We start from the raw sequence: 17,968 nt of genomic DNA, 5'->3' as shown, positions 1-17,968 counted from the left end.
AGTACAATTAAAGTAATTACAAGTCAGGTAACCAAAGGCACCTGTCCATCAAAACTAGTGTTATCCAATAGAAATTTGGACAGCCTCCACCTTCCATGTAACATAGATAAAAATATAGGAACTGACCATAGCCGGCAGTTGAGAGAATGGGAGTGAAGGAAGGCAGTTGAGGGAACACGAGCTAAAGGTGCCAGGTTGAAGGCAGAGATTGAGAAAGCTGTAGACAGGAGAACGAAGTGAACTGAGTACAGTATTGTAACCAGAGTACAGAAATAAACCATTTTGTTAAACCCACCAAACTAGTCAACTTGCTGTCTAAAAGTACTACCACTTGTCACTGGCTAGTACTAGCCGGCTGACCACAGCAATTAATATTAATAGTAGTACTACTCATAGTAGTAGTGGTCAGTAGTACTACTACCACTTGTCACTGGCTAGTACTAGCCAGCTGACCATAGCAATATTAATAGTAGTACTACTCATAGTAGTAGTGGTCAGTAGTAGTACTACCACTTGTCACTGGCTAGTACAAGCCAGCTGACCATAGCAATATTAATAGTAGTACTACTCATAGTAGTAGTGGGCAGTAGTAGTACTACCACTTGTCACTAGCTAGTACTAGCTGGCTGACCATAGCAATATTAATAGTAGTACTACTCATAGTAGTAATGGTCAGTAGAGAGAGTTAGGTAGACAGATGCAATTAAATTTTAAGGTCTTAAGGTATGGCATGACGCATGTCAATCATGGAAGTTAATTTAAAATGTAAATGAAGTTTTTGTATAAAAGCAGTGACAGGGAGAGAGTTAGGGAGATATAGATACCACAGACAGAGATGGAGAGAGAGCAGAGACCTGAGTCTTCAGTCAGCTGAATAAATCATGTAGCAGTAAACCATACCTGCCTGTCTCAGTTGTCTTACTGGTGAAAAAGGAACTCTAAGAAGGTGTGTTATTACAATGCGCATATCCCCTCAAACCTTGTTTGCTGTTTTACTTATGAACACTGTTTCAAACAATTAGGAGCTCCTTGGTTTCAAAGTATGTTTTAAGATTATAGTTTTGATTTTTGTATTTTCTATCTGGATTTTTTTCTTAAATGCAAGTGAAGATAGCAGCCCATACAACAATAGGCCTCTCTCCTAGTTTTTCAACTTTTCACTCACAATCCGGTCTCAACCGGGTCATAATCGATACACGTGTTACACGATGCTAAAGTTACAGCCGCCGAGCAAAAAAAAAAAAAAAAAAAAAAACGATTTTAAAATATGTGTGCTAAGGAATATTGACATAGTATAAGTCTTTATAAAGATTAGTTGATTAAAAAGTAGAAAGATAAATTACTGGCATGATGCAAACTTACCCTCTGGAGCAGGCTAAAAAGACAGAATGAATACAATATTTAGTATATTTACATAAAATCAAGGAAATTTATAAAAATAAGTCTATAACTATAGAAATAATGCTAAAATTAATGCTCTTGATCTTCATGAAACATATTCTGCCATTTTTTATGTACAGACACAGATGTGTCTGTACATATAGCCGTCACCCGTGTCTGTCGTCGCCGTTGCCGTGCATTTTAACCGTAAACACGATAAGTGAAAAAACATTTTACCTTTTGGCTTGAAACTTACAGAACTGATGAATATTTATAATACGCAGGTCAAGCTTGCAAATCAGCAAGATCGGGCCATTTTTAGGGAAGTTATTCTGTTTTTTTCCCCACTTTTTTCAGCATATATGCAACACTGTAAACACAATAAGTGAAAAACCGTTTTACCTTTTAGCTTAAATCTTACACAACTGATGAATATCTATAATACACAGGTCAAGTTCAAAAATCAGCATGATCAGGCCATATTTATAAAAGTTATGCTGTTTTTTCCATTTTTTTCAGCATTTATGCAACACCGATAACATGGTAAGTGGAAAACCGTTTTTCCTTCTGGATTGAAACTTACAAATCTGATGAATATCTATAATACACAAGTCAAGTTCGAAAATTGGCATGATCATGCCATTTTTATGGAAGTATATGCTGTTTTTTTTTTTTTTTTTTCACTTTTTTTCCACAAGTTATGCCTTTTTTATGTATACAAGTGTTTTTACAGGCATGTTAACAGTCTCATTTTTTAACTAATTTAGATAAGTTTTAGATAAATTGTTCTTTTGACATTTTCTGCATCTTAACAATATTGTTAGTTGATTATATAAAAATAACGGCAAACCTGTTATTGTGTATTGTGTAATAAAGTGTCAAAAATGGAAATAAACTCATATCTTAACAGTTTGTCAGATTCAATCATTCACAATGTTCAGAATCTCTGAATGGAGCAAATTGGACATTTAAAATTGTTCTATTGATATTTTTCCTATGTTAACAGTTTTCCTAGTTGATCATTTAAAAATGACAGTAAATTGATTATTTTGCTTAATGTGAAAAAGGTGTTGTAAATGGAAATAATCCCATTTTTCAGTAATAGCTATCTCTTGTTTACATTTTGGCATTTTAAAAGTGTGACTCTGAACTTCCATGGTATAGAAGACCTTCCCATATCACATTTTCTGAATATCCATGATACTTTTATTTTTTTTGTAAAAAAAATTGGTCATTGTGCTGTTAAGCATTATGTAATGTTGCATCAAAATTATACAGCTAGATTAAAAGTTTGAATAGCAGCTTTATTGGAATTTAGAAAAAAATGACATTTTTTTAAAACAAACTCAACTAAAACATGTCATGGACAAAAATCCAGTGTCATTTACTCACCGGGTTCAGCACATTGAGGTTAAATCCTAGAGGGTAATTGTAACTTTCCCTGTCCCCAGCCCCGTACAGAAGGACACTGAACATCGCGGTCGGGTTGACATTCGTTAGTGTGTATCTCATGTTGTTCTGTTGAATTTCAAAGGACACGGCCACCATTCTGGGCTTCCCTTGGACGATAGGTATAGAATGCCACAAAAGTCCGGGAATAACACTACCATTCAACCGCAGACCATCTTTGTATTGGTCCTCGATGATGATAGTCAAAAAGTAAAAGAAAGGTCCCTTGTTGGGTTCGCTTAAATCTGTCGGGTCTGTCATTCGAGGGACGACGTAGTTGTAGGCGTTGGTGTATTGAGAAAGGGGAGGGAGAATGGTAAGGGAAGTATCCCCCGGCTCAGGGTATCTATCATTGTTGCTAAGAATAATCTGGGCAACCATTATGGGTTTGTTTGAAATGATCATTATATCCTTAACTATACGAGAACTCAAATAAAATTCTCTTGAATTACCAGCTAAAGGTAAAGTTATGGATGAGGTAGTTGAATGTTCGTACCACATTACCATTGTTTTGGGTTCACTGAGGACAAGTTTAATGATATCTCCACTGGTGCGGAGGGGCGTTGATACTGCGATGAATTCAGTCCCCCAGTATTCTACAGAAGGCAGTTGCTCTACCAAATGGTCTTCCGTTAATCTTCCGTAGCCAACATTAGTCCTTTTATTTCCACTAAAAACGCCAATTGGCTTGGAGGAAACGATGAGCGTTCCAGACAAATCAGACATCGAAACCTCATCATCAAACAAGACGGTTTGAAAGGCGTTCAGTGTAAAACTGAACGTCTGATCACCTGAATATGAGATGCTATTAAAAGTCAGTTTGGCATATCTTTGAACAGTGATGGTCACGGTCGTGTCATACTCCACAGCGACCAAACCCATCTGTGTTGAGACACGGGGTCGGGAGTAAGAGACAGAATAGTGCCGCTTGCCTAGTTTTGAAACTGGAATTGCTGTAAAACCGTCGGAAGAATGGCCTTTCCTGTTGATAGCAGAAAGACAAATCTTTTCGGAAGTCACTACACGGATCCCGCAGTTCGATATCACTCCACTAGTCCTCACCTCTAAGTCTGAGGGTAGCAACACAGACGCGGCTGTATTGGGTCCTGCCGGTATCGTCCGTGTGATGTTTATCAAATCATTTTGAAGTATGTAATAAACGCTGAATGTTACAGCCTTGGTTCCATCGATTGGGGTTATATATAATGTCATATTGGATGTATTATATGGGAAGGGTTGATCGTTCACTCTGTTTTCAGTGAACATCACCATGAAATCAGTCCCAGCGCTGTCTGGTATGCCTGACACACCTAAAACAAGAGAGGAGTAGTGAGATTCAAAATCAAAACACATCATGGCAAAAAATATAAATATCAGTTTATTGGAGTAGTCGAGGATATATAAATTCACTAAATGTGACCAAAACAAAAAACATTAACTGAGAGTCAGTGTTATGCTTATGGAAGTTGGTCGCTTTCTAAGCTAGGTCAACCCCCCCCCCCTCCCTTTTCCTGTTTTCACTGGTTAAAATGTTCATAAACAATTCTCCTAAAATACAGGTGCTGTTCCAACATGTTTGCACTATGTTCTTTGCATATTTGGCTTTAGAGTAAATTCAGTGGCTAACTTCACAGATGACAAGTCCTTTAAAATTTGTCAAAGTCAGTTTTCGCCCCTATCCATGTTTGGTACTTGCGGAAACCGTTTAATACATGGTTAACTGTCACCCTAACAATGTCAGACCATGATGCCTTCATCATAAACCATATTATGAGAACATGCAGGTTTGAAACTTAGTAAGCATGGGAATAAAATGGGGGACACATTAAATTGATTCATGTGCTTGAAACAGACACCCTCTTTGGCAACTATGTTAAGTCATTATATTGATCTCCATGCACTGCTGCGTTCTTTTGTATGAGGCAAATCATAAAATTTAGAAAATAGACATTGCATGTGAATGAAGCCTAACAAGACAATAATGTTGGTTAAGATGCCTCTTATTTTAGTTACCTTGAAGACATAATTTGATCATCTTTGGTATTTTTACCTGTAAAGCATATTGAAATGACTACTAATGACAAACCAAATTATTGGCATTTCAGCAATGCATCTCAAAGATTGCGAGGACAAAGAAAGTCTGAAGAGAAATATTACAGAAGGCAGAAACATCATAAAATGTGAACGGTGGCAAAAGTTAATGATATCAAAGCTGAAAACAAACAAAATGAAAAAATTAAAAATAGTTAATAAAAAAATAAATAATAAATGATAGGGCCTATATAAATCAACCGGAGATTTCGTCTACCCTACTTTCATGCACAGTTGTTAAATTCTGTGTAAATATCAAACATTGTAGGAGCAATACTGGAGGAGTATCAAATTTCCAGATTTTTTCAAAAGAGATGGTCTTATATATGTTTTCTGGCTGGACCTTATATAGTAGGTAAAAGTACCATGCATGGGGCTTTTAACAGGTACTGTTAGGCCATAAGAGTTACCTGGACTACATTCCAGTTTTCATATGTTAAAATGCATTTGAACTTATTCTTCATCCTTTGATACAAGTAAGAGAAAATGTCTTGGTATATTCCATAGATCCTTTTAACCAAACTTTAAACCAATCTGTTGTGTCCTTTGTAAACAAACAGCAGTCGGTGCCAAAAACATTTTAGACTACTAGTCCTTCGGGCTAGCAGACTCTCAAACTTTACTAGCCCGGACCAAAAAACACTAGCCCAATTTAAAGGGATAATAACTCTTCGTTTTGGCCAAAAAATGAATTTTCCTGGAGTAAACAACAATTTTCCCATACTTACCAATGGTTAATGAATCTATTTTTACATTTAAAGTTAGTCCCTGGTTTTTTTCTAAAAAGTTTGGTTTTTTGTTAAAATCTCTTAAGAGATTATAACAGAGTACAGCCATCATTGGAGGTCACATGATTGAAGACAAGCTCAGATATCAGGATAATAGCTATAACTGCCGTTTTCATGGTAAAACAGAATATATATTATATTTCTATGAGTTGTTCACTATGTTTTTATTGTGAAATACAGATATCATACGAAGAGTTATTATCCCTTTAAATAATCATTTAAAAGGTTTAAGCAGATGTTGTAAAGAGTTGTGGTACCATACTGTACTAAGTGTACTTTCTTATAAACCTTATTACAGAAGCAGAGCAAGTGAATAACAATGTCAATCAGGTTAATTTCTAGTTGATGGGGTGGTAAAATTAATTAAAAATATATTTAATTCTTTGAATATTGAAAAAATTCTTTCTTCTAAATTTGTAATACTGAATATAGTTACCCTTTTCATATTTTTATAATATCTTTTTTTTTTTCATTTTTTATATTCAATCAAAATCTTTTTTTTTTAATTCCTATTCTTTTTATTGACAATGGCTATTTTCTGACAATTTATTTCCAATTACATTGGTATATAATGCCACTTCTAATTTAAAATACATAAGTGCTGTAAGGGTAATTAAAATTTTGGTTACAATTCTTTTGGTTATATATTTGTAAAAACAACTTTTCAAGGACTTTACCAGGACAAAGTGTGGAGGGGTAGCCATGGCATAAACCGAACTATCCCACATTGTCAAGAATAGTTCATAGGGTATTTATTGTTTTTAAAAGGCAATAAGCAAAGGAAAATGTATTTACTCATGGATATTAAAATTATACATAAAAAATATAAACAAAAAAGGAGATAGAATACTCCACCCCTCAGTCTGCTAAGTGGTCCTAACCAAAATGTTCTATGAGATAACACTTGCTTACGGAGACAGTGTTGTTTTGACAAAACCTGTTGCTAGTACTAAGGAATTCCGGTCTGATCCAGTTTCTTGATTGACAGCAATTTGTAGTCATGACAACAAACTGGTCAAATAAAAAGATGCCGACATGCTGATCAGACTGTCTGACAGACTGCTGCTATAAATAACTACAGTGAAGTTATTTATAGCAACTAATCAATATTCAGTAGTTAGAGCTAGGTGTGAGTTTTTTTCAACTGACAGGCATATCATACTACTATCTTCTAGATTCTAGAAACGTCAAATTAGAGGCAGAGACAAAGAAGACTGGCGACTTATATTTTTGAAATCTTACTGAGTGTTAAAATAGGTTCAAAATTACAACTAGCCTGTTCAGGCTAGTGCTTTATAAAATTTCAACTTTTTTACTAGCCCGTTGCCACTTTAGGTGGGCAATTGCCTCGGGCTAGTGCTTAACGTCGCAGACTGAAACAGGGCCCCCTATCTCGAAAGCTTCGCTTATGGCGTGCGGGTGCAAGCATGGCAATTCCTCGCTATCCCATATCTCGAAAGCCTTGCAAATCCCGACCATGCGCTAATGGCGAAATCACCATTAGTTTTGAGGCTATTATTTGGGGCCATACAAACTAGTCGCAATGGCCTCTGCATATGCATAATTCCTCATTTTATTGTGTCTTTCTGTCATTGAACATGGCGGCAAGTTTGGGTTGCTAGTCATAATAGCATATAACAAAACACATAACAAAAACATTTGTTATAAGTATAGAATATAACATGAAGGTGATCACAGGTCTACTGAGGGGTTGTGAGTCTATCCACTGGGGCAGGGAGAGGAGAACACACCATCTGAAGTATAGAATAACAGGAAGGTGATCATAGGTCTACTGAGGGTGTGTGAGTCCATCCACTGGGGCAGGGAGGGGAGAACACACCATCTGAAGTATAGAATAACAGGAAGGTGATCATAGGTCTACTGAGGGTGTGTGAGTCCATCCACTGGGGTAGGGAGGGGAGAACACACCATCTGAAGTATAGAATAACAGCTAGGAAGGTGATCATAGGTCTACTGAGGGTGTGTGAGTCCATCCACTGGGGCAGGGAGGGGAGAACACACCATCTGAAGTATAGAATAACAGGAAGGTGATCATAGGTCTACTGAGGGTGTGTGAGTCTATCCACTGGGGCAGGGAGGGGAGAACACACCATCTGAAGTATAGAATAACAGGAAGGTGATCATAGGTCTACTGAGGGTGTGTGAGTCCATCCACTGGGGCAGGGAGGGGAGAACACACCATCTGAAGTATAGAATAACAGGAAGGTGATCATAGGTCTACTGAGGGTGTGTGAGTCCATCCACTGGGGCAGGGAGAGGAGAACACACCATCTGAAGTATAGAATAACAGGAAGGTGATCATAGGTCTACTGAGGGTGTGTGAGTCCATTCACTGGGGCAGGGAGAGGAGAACACACCATCTGAAGTATATAATATAACATGAAGGTGATCATAGGTCTACTGAGGGTGTGTGAGTCCATTCACTGGGGCAGGGAGAGGAGAACACACCATCTGAAGTATAGAATAACAGGAAGGTGATCATAGGTCTACTGAGGGTGTGTGAGTCCATTCACTGGGGCAGGGAGAGGAGAACACACCATCTGAAGTATAGAATAACAGGAAGGTGATCATATAGTAGTACTCAGAGGCTGATTTAAAGGGGGGGGGGGGGGGGGCAGGGGGTCCAGACCCCACCTTCGATTTCTGGTCCCCCTCTTGAAATTAGAATTTTGACTAGCTGAATCATAGTTCTAAACCGTACTAAATGGCACTGTTAATCCACTAAAATACCAAAAAAAAAAATCCTGGATCCACACTTGGTACTTATATACAGTATGCAATGTTAACCACTTGTCTAATGCCCACGGTCAGTAAAATTTCTCAGAGACCAGTAGATTTTTCAGAATTTGTGAATTTCATTGTCTGACATGGCTAGTAGGTTCTTTTCTTTAACAATCTAACCTTTCCTTTAAGCTTTCTTAAAATATTTATGAGTGCATCTCACTTACCTCATAACAAACAAATTAAACCTCATTCTTCAAAACACCAAAATGTGTAATAAATGACATTGATGTGTAGTACTTATTACTAAGAATGTCCACTAAATTTTTAATGTGGACCACTGAAATTTAAAAGGATAACAACTATTCATTTTGGTCAAAAATGAATTTTCCTGGGATACAAAAACAATTATCCCATTCTTACCAGTCGTTAATGAATCCGTTTCTACATTCAAAGTTAATCCCTGTTTTTTTTTTTTTTTCTAAAAAGTTTTTTTTTTTAATAATCACTTAAGAGATTATTACAGAGCATAGCCATCTTTTTAGGGAATATGGTTTGATGGCAAGCACAGATTTCAGGATAATTGCTTTAACTGCTGTTTGTGTAGTAAAACAGAATACATTATATTTCTATGAATTGTTTAATGTTTTTATTGTGAAATATAGATCTCATATGAAGAGTTGTTATCCCTTTAATTAGAACCAGTAAATAAAATGAAACTGGTGGTTTGAATGCCCAGTAAGCTGAAATGTTCAAGGCACAGACTGGACATGATATAAAAGCTAGGTCTTCAATATAATAATACAGATTTAATATTAACTGTGAGTACTGCTGACATGGTTTGAAGACACTATAATAATTGTAACTTACATGTCAATTTAAAGGAAAAAATAAATATGTACTAGGTAATATTGCTTACATGTGTTGATTTAATCAAACAAGAAGGTTTTCCTACCTATGAGTACAGCAAGGAGCAAGATCAGAACTACTTTGGTGTGATCAGTGATACAGCTCCACAAAGAAAGATTTTTCTTCTTGTTAGGTGAGACACTGGTCCACATGCTGGCATCACCGCACTATCTTAAACTAAAAATATAAAATACCTCTTTTTCTAGTTGTGTGTTCGTAACATTCAATGGTTAATGGTCTGCAATGGCACCATAATACTACAAAACTCTTTATCTGTAAATTATAACTGATAACTGGTGTCAGCTGAGCCAACTCCTTCCCGAACATCTGGGGTGGACGACGACGGGACTCGAGAGGCCACTGTTTCACCCACACTTTGCCGCCGCTGCACTTATGCCTTTTTAGATACGTTTTACAAAATATTTGAAGTACACAAGGCTCTCATTAAATTGCTACAAATTATAAGAAGCATTGAAAACAACATCACATTGATGACCTTGCTGTTAGCTCACCATTTTCATATCATTTTTGGTGACCAAAACCACTTAAACAGAATTCGTCTGCACTGCGCCTTGTTGGACGTGAATGACGATAGGTGGCAGTGCGAATGATGTCTTCAAGAAATTCTTATTAAACCACGTTGATTCTTTTAAATAATAATAATAATAATAATAATAATAATAATAATAATAATTATTATTATTATTATTATTATAAGGCTAGGCTTGTCAAAACCAGCGTCAACAATCTATAAGCAGCGTCACTGTGTGAGAGGATGTAGGCGATGGCAGAGAGTGGCGGACTAAAGGAAGCAGAGAATTGAGAAAATATAATTTAGTCATTTTTTGTTTGAGCGTCACCTTTGCTTACTGATGAGCGTATTGATTGATTGATTGATTGATTGATTTTTGCAACTTTTGCATGACCAGAAATAAAGCATGAAAAAAGAAATACGTGACATAAAAATAATATTTATAGTAGAAGGACACATCCTTGTTTCATTTCTATGTCACAGATGGCAAGCCCTGCACTTAGAATGGTGCTACTGACATCTGAAGGGGTATGATAATGAAGCCTTTAAATCTTACACAAGTTATGAGAGCAAGAAAAGCCAAGAATCGGCGAGTTTTCCAAATTTTAAAAGCTCTTGATTTTTCAAAAAGTGTTCAATGCAATTTTCTGTAACTCCAGAGCATTATTTTAATGCAACAAACTGAGCTGAAAAAGATACATGTATATGTACTCTCTAAAACCCCAGATAGCATGATTACGGCGGCACGACGTCGATCGCTTGCTGGCCGCTGTTGACCCGCCGCAAATAGGCTACATTAGCGATGTGTACGGTAGTTGGCGGGATGACGACGGAAAGAGCGCTACTTCCCGTTGATAGCCACCGGTGGGCCGCTGTCGGGCCGCCAGCGATGCAGTTTGTATATGGTCACGCCAAATTCGTGTACGTGGCTGCTATTTGCATTACCTCCAGAACGACCATGACACGCTTTTAAAATCTCTATTAACCTGTTACGGAATGTGCAATTTTCATTGGCATCTAAATATCACGTGACGTCTTACACGCGACGGATGCACGCTACGAATGCATGCGGCGACTGCACGAGACGACTGCGTCGTTTGGTAGCGTTCCACTACTGCTGCTGCTTTGAGCCGGATTGTTTCAGTTATTTTATGTAAACAGGTAAGTCTACTTAAGTAGCAGTCTCTGTAAGGTTCAGAATAGGGTGGCACATGACCCTCTCAGATTTTGATGAAAATTGGTGTATTTGTTCATTATAGCCCCAAACCAACATAATGGATATTGGTTTGTTTGAATCACCCTCGGTTGCCATGGTAACAGCACTTAAAAATTTTCACCCAAGATGGCGGAATCCAGATTGCAAAATTTCAATTTCAGCTATATTTCAGCTAAAAAAAACATAAATGTGGATAAATTAACATTTTTCATTTTCAGACATTGTTAAATATCATATCCTATTTGAACTAAAAACATATAAATTAATGTTTTTGGTGGCCTTTAAAAATTAGAAAAATAACTTTGAAAATGGGGAATTTTCAAAAATTCCAATTTTTGCTAAAATGCCAAAATTTGCAAATTTCAAATACATTTTTCATAGACTGGCCAAAGCCATCTATTATCACCATACATTACATAAGAAAGTACATGTACTGTCCTTTTATAATCAAAAATAAAATTTTTTTCAAACACATTTTTCAAAAAATTATTCAATTTTTAAAATTCTTAATCCAAGATGGCGGCAACCAAATTGCACATTTTGCATATTTGTGTATATTAAAAATAACAATCATGGTTAAACACATATTTTATATTTGTATGTTGCTAAATCCCAAATCTTGATTAATTGAAAAACATAAAAAATATTATTTTTTGCTGGCCTTTAAAAATTAAAAAAATAACTTTGAAAATGGGGAATTTTCAAAAATTCAAAATTTTGCTAAAATGCCCAAATTTGCCATTTTCAAATACACTTTTCATAGACTGGCCAAAGCCACCTATTATTGACATACATTACATAAGAAAGTACATATACTGAACTGTTTTAATCAAAAATAAATTTTTTTTCAAACACATTTTTCAAAAAATTATTCAAATTTTAAAATTCTTAATCCAAGATGGCGGCAATCAAATGGCAAAATGTCCCTATTTCTGCTTTAAACTAAACAAGCATGGATAAAACACACATTTCATTTTAGTATCCTGCTAAATATTATATCTTGATTTAGTCAAATGCATATTACTTAATATTTTAAACAGTCCTAAAAATTTAGAAAAACAACTCTAAAAATGGCAGATTTCCAAAATTTCAAATTTTAGCTAAAATGCCCAAATGTTGGCATTTTTAAATACATTTTTCATAGACAGGCCAAACCCACCTAATATTGTCATACATTATAAGTGAATGTTTTGATTTAATATTTAAAAAAATCTTTTTTCAAACATTTAAAAAAATATGCAAATTTGAAAATTCACAATCCAAGATGGGGTCAACCAAATAGCAAATTTTCCATATTTCCCTATTTCTGCATTAAAAATGGATTAAAATACAAATTTTGTACTTGTGTCCTGCTAAATAACTTGATTTAGTCAAAAGCACACAGGTAAATATTTTTGTGATCTTTAAAAAAACTTTAAAATGATGAATTTTCACAATGGGACAATGGGTGTTAATCTTTCAGGGTCATACAATAACAGCAATGTGGTGGTATTCTTTTGGTTGACATCCAATAGTTGAGAAATATCTCCTGCCAGTCTCAGCTTCAGTTTCAATATCTTGTGGACTTTCTACCACTGTCCAGGAAAAAATTCCCTTATTCATAAACTACTATCTATAATCTGCGTGGATTTAGCAGTGCCCACCCCAGATTAGTTAACATTTTTATTTGATTCTTTTAATTGTATATGAATATATTTTAAACAAGTCACAGTGAATTAAAACATGTTTTTAGTCTTTCTTATTTGAAAGAAAATGAGGCATCTTCTCTGCATAGTAGTAAATTATATGAACATTTATTATGGTATTCAGCATTTTTGTCACAAACTTAAAATACCAATATAATATATTTTCCCTCATGCTCCTTGCCCTAAGATGTTCATAATTTATTAATTTTGCTAATTTTCTTTTGGTATACAACTTATTTGTAAGAATATTTGTTGTAGGTAAAGTCCATTGGTAACCAGCTACACTGTTAGAAGTTGTGATATCAAAGCAAAGCAGTTATCAATGTTAAGGGTGCCTCAACATGATAGTATTTGATGCATTTTGTCCCGAGAATCATGCACATTCATACATTTTGACGAGTCCAACATCTGCCTCAGCACTGAGGACTAATTTGGCATGTTACAATCAGGTAGAAAGTATCATTATGATAATTTCCCCTATTTAAGTTACTATTTACAATTTTTAATGTAAAGAGTAAAGTTAGGTCACCTGCTAGTTTTCAGTAAAGAAATATGAGAAAAATTTATGGATAACACAGACTTTATGATATCAAAACTGTGGGAGCATTATTCTAAGCAGGACTTGATTAGGTGAGTCTTTAATACAAATAGCATGATTATCAAGGCTTATACAGTAATGCTAACTTGTTTTCTCATTTAGTATTTTTTGTGACTGAAAAATCTAATGTACTGCTATATCTTTCCGAGAAAAACTGAGCTGCAAGACTGGTTTGTCAAATAAAGTGCAATAGTACACACCATATCACTCCCATTCTGAAAGGATAAAACTGGCTGCTTGTATTTGTATTATTTTTAAGGCGATACATACACAAGGACCATTATATTTATCTGATCCTATCTGTTTTAACTGACCAAGGCGGTCCACACATTTTAATACTGAGAATGACCTTATTTTAGAACAGTCTATTTTAGAGAAGGGGTGCCTCAAAAGTTATGGAGATCGGGCTTTTATAATCTATGCCTCCAAATTATGGAACGCCTTACCAAATTTTATTAGAAAAGCAGACGACTTTGACAGTTTTAAATCCCTTCTTAAAACTCACATTTTTAAATCTGTCTATATCTCTTAGGTATATATATATATATATATATATATATATATATATATATATATATATAATGTTTTTAGTAGTGTTAATTTTAAATGGTTTCCAATTGTTTCAGAATTAAATATTGTAGTGATTTTTTAATGATTTTAGTTATATTATTGTAAGGTGCCTTGAGGTAGCATGTAAGGCACCATATAAGAATATTATTATTATTATTGACAGATATCTTTTACATGTCTATTTTATTTTACAAGTTTTTTTTATTTAGAATCCTGGTTGTGAAGAACTAGAAATCTCTTCAACTTGTATGAGTACCAATTTCTACTGTATATATTAAGTATTCAAGCAATCTGTTCTGTTATCGACTTCAAGTACCTGAGAGGGCACGACGGGCCTTACAGGGCGCTGTTTTAAATTGGAGGTAGACCATACTCAAGCAGTAAATAGCCGTAAAAAACAAACTCACGTTGAACATCAAAACTTTATTAGAAAACCTGTATCAAAGTTAACACTGACTGTAATTTAGAGTATAGTAACTGACAGTGCTTTACTTATTTGTCGATTATATCGGATATTAACGGCAACTGCACGTGAGGGAGAAGACGAGGTTTTCACAGTGGTACATGTACCTGGTAGTTTTCTTGATATCCGTAGTTAGTAGTGCCGATTATTTACGACCATAAAGTTCTACCAGTCCTTTCTTGTGGGTAATTTATGAAAAATTGCATATCATGCCGTAAATAAATAACTGTGTGCATTCTCCTTCCACATACGAAACCGACGGCAATCAGAGCTCCCGCCATCTTGGACAAAATTAGTTATGTTGTATATAAAAAAAACGATGTGCGGAAACAAATACTACACACCAGTCAGCATAAAAACAATCCAAGCAATAAATGACCCAGAAAACAAGTGCCATTTATCCAAAAATATCCATTTCATGAGATAAATAACCTTAATTCAATTTATTTACATCTGAATGAGTTCGTAGTTTAGCAGTCACCGCTACTGCGCATGCGCAGATGGTCTTTTTCGCGTAGTTTTAGCGTTGATTGTTTTTAATGTAATTTAACCATTTTGTGTTTTGAAAAAAATTTTATTTCATTTTTTGGTACCTGAATATATGCTGTAAACATCTTGTATAGCCATCTTACATAACTACGTCGGCCATACGAGTTATTTGTCAGTGAATATGGGGTTACCTGAACATTTTATATAGAAAAGCATATGGGAGAAAAATTTCAGGCTTAAATATAAAACGCTCTAAAAAATAAATTATTTTAAATATGCAACTTTTCGGGCTCAATTTATTAGTTTTTAGCATAGTTCTTCACAATAAATTAAAAGAAAACAAAATCTGGGAGGGTCATGTTCCAATGCCCCTATGTTATTTTTCTGAATCTTACAGAGACTGGTACTTAATATGTTTGAAAGGATATAATTAAAGTTTACATTAGAATTATTCTATTAAAGGGTATGTTCTGAATGATATATATTTTGTTGAATATATTTATAAATAGTATTTTATCAGAGAACATTGTCGTTTTTGTCTTGTGGCCCCGTCGAGCTTCACTTCATCATTTTAAAAATTGTATTCAAGCAAAAATACGAAAATATATAATAAATTTAAAACAGCGCTAATCCGCGACCCGCTTTATGATGTGCCAAGACTCTCCTTTTAAGAAATCGACGGAAATCGGATTATTTTAAAATGTAAAGGGGCATGTAGAAAAAGATTGACAGCTAAAGAATTTTACACATAAGTGCTATATCAGAGGGAAGGGAATACCCCCCCCCCCCCTTAATCACCAATCACCAAGATTAAAACAGCAAAATCACCAAGATGTATTCAGGCCAATCCGGCCGGATCCATCAAGAATTCCTGAATCATGTTTCACGCAGAATATTGGGTTCAAATAACGCATCACGCTCGAAAAATAAGGCCAATCACGCGGAACGCGAAAGATAGGCCTATTCTCTATCTTCATATTGTGACGGTGTATGAAATCCCGTTTTTCACCATATTCATTTATCTATTTCTTCTTTCTTTTTTTCTTCCTCTTTGGTGGGGGTTGATTGGTTCATTCTCTCACGTGATGAGAATCGTCTTCACGTGATCTTAGTCGTTTGCCGTGCCCTTTTTCACTCTCTCTTTTGTATCTGACCATACAGTACTTCATTCTCTATTCTACAGGTATCTCTATTCTACAAGTATTCTTTTAAATTCAATTGCCTAAACATTGTTATTAAGTTATATTATTAAATGGGTATAGTTATTTGTTTAGTTATTTTATATTATTAAACGGGTTTAGTTATTTGATTAGTTATTTTGTTTAAATTGTGTTTTATATTCACTGTAACATAAAGATTGAGACTCTCTTTTGTACCTGACCAGAGCAGTCATACATATACTTCATTCTCTATTCTACAGGTCAAATAAATCCTTGAATCTATTACACAGTAGTTTGTTAATTTGACCAATAAAAACAAACTGTGACAATATCATATATACAATAAGTGTTGTAAATGTCAACCGACATTCACCATTCTGTATTAATGTAAAACTATTAGTTTTGCCTTTGCTACATAAAAGTTAAATGATTATATTGGTAAAATTTACAAGTAAAGATTTGATAGAAAGGGAACACAGCCCCAGTAATAACTTACTCATATTGGTAAAATTTACAAGTAAAGATTTGATAGAAAGGGAACACAGCCCCAGTAATAACTTACTCATATTGGTAAAATTTACAAGTAAAGATTTGATAGAAAGGGAACACAGCCCCAGTGGTAAATTACTCATATTGGTAAAATTTACAAGTAAAGATTTGATAGAAAGGGAACACAGCCCCAGTGGTAAATTACTCATATTGGTAAAATTTACAAGTAAAGATTTGATAGAAAGGGAACACAGCCCCAGTGGTAAATTACTCATATTGGTAAAATTTACAAGTAAAGATTTGATAGAAAGGGAACACAGCCCCAGTAATAACTTACTCATATTGGTAAAATTTACAAGTAAAGATTTGATAGAAAGGGAACACAGCCCCAGTGGTAAATTACTCATATTGGTAAAATTTACAAGTAAAGATTTGATAGAAAGGGAACACAGCCCCAGTGGTAAATTACTCATATTGGTAAAATTTACAAGTAAAGATTTGATAGAAACGGAACACAGCCCCAGTAATAACTTACCCATATTGGTAAAATTTACAAGTAAAGATTTGATAGAAAGGGAACACAGCCCCAGTGGTAAATTACTCATATTGGTAAAATTTACAAGTAAAGATTTGATAGAAAGGGAACACAACCCCAGTAATAACTTACCCATATTGGTAAAATTTACAAGTAAAGATCTGATAGAAAGGGAACACAGCCCCAGTGGGGTGGAACTCCAGCAGGAACTGTCCCACACTGAACAGGTTCACCTGGGGATTGTACAGGGTGAACTTCAGAAATACTGCACGCATCCTCTGGTCTATCCACTTGGTAAAACAGCCGAAAGTAAAATAACGAAAACTTTTTATGTGCTTGGAGAATTAAAGATGCATACAAAGTCAATTTTTTGTCACAAAAACTAACCAAATGCCAGCATATAGTTTCAAGTAGTATAACTAAGAGAATTACCAAAAGGCATTGTTTAATTTTACCCGAAAATGATGTTTGAACAGATTTTTCTGCTGGCATTCTAAGCTGTATGTCAATGGGGTAGGAAAGTAGGTCACGGAAGTAGGTTAAATTTACAACCATAAATTTAAAGAAAGGAGCAGTCTAAAGGTCTTTTATGGCTGATCGAGTGATCCATTCAGTTTATCCCTTGGCATGTGGAATTTATTTGAGCCATTTAAGAATCTAGTAGAAGTGGTTTACATGTGTTACTGGGAATCCACACTCCACCGATGCTCGGTTCATATGTACCTTTAATTGTGCACAGAAGTTGTTCTGCGGGACTTCTAGCAATAAAATGTACAGCCGATAATTATCTATGATAAACTTTTTATGTCCACTGTTTGTGCAGGAGTATAACCACGTAAAATATTCAATATACAAAGACATAACTGCAATTA

At 35.0% G+C, this 17,968-nt stretch overlaps 1 protein-coding gene and 1 long non-coding RNA gene across 2 annotated transcripts; one reads left to right on the top strand and one right to left on the bottom strand.

Annotated features, from left to right (window-relative positions):
- The first annotated feature begins 314 nt into the window (after positions 1–314).
- Positions 315–899, top strand: LOC147761990 (uncharacterized). The gene is made up of 2 exons (XR_015334456.1): positions 315–500; positions 613–899. It is a non-coding gene; the product is annotated as an uncharacterized LOC147761990 (long non-coding RNA).
- Positions 900–2,760: 1,861 nt separating this feature from the next.
- Positions 2,761–10,014, bottom strand: LOC147761989 (uncharacterized). Its single transcript, XM_087012671.1, has 2 exons — positions 9,406–10,014; positions 2,761–4,139 (listed from the first exon to the last, which is right to left on the bottom strand). The coding sequence occupies exons 1-2, from the start codon at positions 9,509–9,511 to the stop codon at positions 2,761–2,763; spliced, it is 1,485 nt and encodes a 494-aa protein (XP_086868797.1). The 5' UTR covers positions 9,512–10,014.
- Between the last annotated feature and the right edge of the window lie 7,954 nt (positions 10,015–17,968).

The sequence above is a fragment of the Lingula anatina genome, chromosome 5 (genome assembly GCF_051362555.1).
Source record: "Lingula anatina isolate TDL-2025a chromosome 5, LinAna3.0, whole genome shotgun sequence".
Classification (NCBI taxonomy): Eukaryota; Metazoa; Brachiopoda; class Lingulata; order Lingulida; family Lingulidae; genus Lingula; species Lingula anatina.
Note: the sequence above shows the minus strand (reverse complement) of the source record. Positions and strands in the feature narration are given on the sequence as shown.

Excerpts from the sequence above, each read along its gene's own strand:
- LOC147761989 (XM_087012671.1), bottom strand. The coding sequence starts at position 9,511 with ATGTGGACCAGTGTCTCACCTAACAAGAAGAAAAATCTTTCTTTGTGG. Across the intron at positions 4,140-9,405 it reads GCTCCTTGCTGTACTCATAG|GTGTGTCAGGCATACCAGAC; the intron begins GTAGGAAAACCT and ends CTCTTGTTTTAG.